Source organism: Schistocerca gregaria, chromosome 2, assembly GCF_023897955.1.
Source record: "Schistocerca gregaria isolate iqSchGreg1 chromosome 2, iqSchGreg1.2, whole genome shotgun sequence".
In the NCBI taxonomy this organism is placed as follows: Eukaryota; Metazoa; Arthropoda; class Insecta; order Orthoptera; family Acrididae; genus Schistocerca; species Schistocerca gregaria.
Window position 1 is genome coordinate 380982813 of NC_064921.1, and position 2100 is coordinate 380984912.

The 2100-nt window shown below is 34.4% G+C and overlaps 1 protein-coding gene across 1 annotated transcript; it reads right to left on the bottom strand.

Annotated features, from left to right (window-relative positions):
* Positions 1–682: 682 nt before the first annotated feature.
* LOC126335784 (GATA zinc finger domain-containing protein 15-like) lies at positions 683–1795 on the bottom strand. The gene is made up of 2 exons (XM_049999246.1): positions 1348–1795; positions 683–972 (listed from the first exon to the last, which is right to left on the bottom strand). The coding sequence occupies exons 1-2, from the start codon at positions 1793–1795 to the stop codon at positions 683–685; spliced, it is 738 nt and encodes a 245-aa protein (XP_049855203.1).
* Positions 1796–2100: the final 305 nt, after the last annotated feature.

Sequence of the window (2100 nt, forward strand, 5' to 3'; positions counted from 1 at the left end):
TCATCACTCAAGCTCACATGAGAGTTTCAAGAATCATTCAGCATACAATCATCAAACTTAACTTCTGCATATACCATTCCATCCAATTCTGTGAACAATACAGTATCATCAACCTCATCATCATCATTGGAAACATTATCATCGCACTTAATATTATTTTGAACACTAAATTCATCTCCATCTTCAAACACTTCTTCAAATACACCAACTTCAACACTATGATCGTTCTGTTCTACCAGATCATCTTTTTCCTGTTTACTCCTTACTGAAATGTTATCTGGAATTACACTGTCATCCTCACTTTCATTTCTAAGTACATGATCATCAGCTTCCATACATACACCAGTATCAGTTCTTTCACTCATTTCACAATCACTAAACGAGATTTCCTTTCATCACTATCAGTAACTACTATTACATTACTACTATCAAAGAAATTTGTCAAAATGTTTTCCTCTGATTTAAATTCAGATTTTCTTTTCCTTTTTGTTCATATTTGTTCTTAGTCGAAAAATTCTCCCAAAATTCCCTATCAAAATTCATTCTGTTCACTTCAGGTTGTCTTCTGGATACATTGTTTTGATATGTCCTGTTTGTTCTACCCCTTCCCCTTCTGAAATCACCTCATTATAAATACCGTTTCTATTTGCCTCACTATGCCAGGCTCCAAAGGAGGCAGGCCTTAGTTTCCTGGATCATTCCTTCTGTTATAATTGTTACTATTATTTCCTTGACCTTGACCCCACGGCGTACTTCTTGGTTCAAAATTCCTATTCTCTGGTCTCTGCCTATTATTTCTTTCCCCATCTCTTCTGTCATCATTTCTGAAGCTATTATTCCCTAAGTATTCTCCCTCCTTTCTAAAATCTCCCCTCCTATCTCTATGTTCGAAATGATCATTGAAAGTTCTGTTGCTTCTATTTTTACTGTCATCTTGCCTTTCATTTCTATCCCAGGCTAAGTCTAGTTTGTCTATATATCGTAAACACTCCTCAATAGTGTTGTCAGGCCCATAGACCAGACTCCACTGTACTCTCTGTGGTAGACAACTCTTCAAGGTGTCAATTTGTATCATCTCATCTAATGGCTTATGTAAATGAACTATTGTTTTTAACTGCTGTTCACAAAATGTTTTCATTCGACCACTACTTTGCCTGACATTTGGACCATTTAAGAACTTGGCCATGATTCTGGCTTGTCTAGTTTCTGACCAAAATTTATTCATCAATGCATGTTCAACTTCAGAAAAAGACATATAAGGTTCGATTGTCTGGTTAGTCCATGAGAGAGCCTCACCTTCCAAGAATTTTTTAAAGAATTTAATTTTGAAATTGTGACTCATATAACTTTCAAAATTGTCTTCATCGACACGATGTATATTTCCTTCTGCTGAAAAAGTTTTTATATTAATATTATTCCAAAATTGATTTTGTTGCTGAAAGATTTCATAGTAAGAGTCTAGTTGTACCCAACATTTTTCTAAGCTATCTTTTGTTTCACTAATTTGGTTTCTATGTCCATCTAATATTTTTTTGGTAGAGTCAAGTTTTTGATCGAGAGAAATTTTATGTTCATCAGTCGTCTTTTTCTGTCCCTCCATTAGTTGAACTAATGCGCACAAAACAGATGCACTTGATTCGAACCCACAAAAAGGTGAACATAACCTTATATTTTTGTGGTCACTGTTAAGATCATCATTGATTGGTGTGCAAATTGCCTCATTATCATTCATTTGCTCCCCACTAACATTTCTACCACTCTCATTGTTAACTTCAACTTCCCTATTGTCCTCCATTTCAACAAAGCAAGCAAAAAGAATTTTCAAACAAGTAAAAAAATTAAATCATATCTGGCACTTACAGCACTTCTTCTCCTTTCAGCCCATGTTGCCTTTGTCGTTGGTCACGACATCCTTCATAAAGTAATCCATATGTTTACCATCTCGATGTTTTTTGTATAACATTCAAATATGATACGGGTTTTCTGAAACAAAAAGATTAAATACAGAATTATAACACATTCCAGCTCCATACACCACTTGAAAAGTTTCTGTCATGAAAAATCTACTATCAAATTATATTGTTATGAATTATAACTGAG

Bases quoted from the DNA above. Each gene is read 5' to 3' on its own strand.
- LOC126335784 (XM_049999246.1), bottom strand. From the start codon at position 1,795: ATGGAGGACAATAGGGAAGTTGAAGTTAACAATGAGAGTGGTAGAAAT. The intron at 973-1,347 runs GTTATATGAGTC...TACGATATATAG, and splicing joins CGATGAAGACAATTTTGAAA to ACAAACTAGACTTAGCCTGG.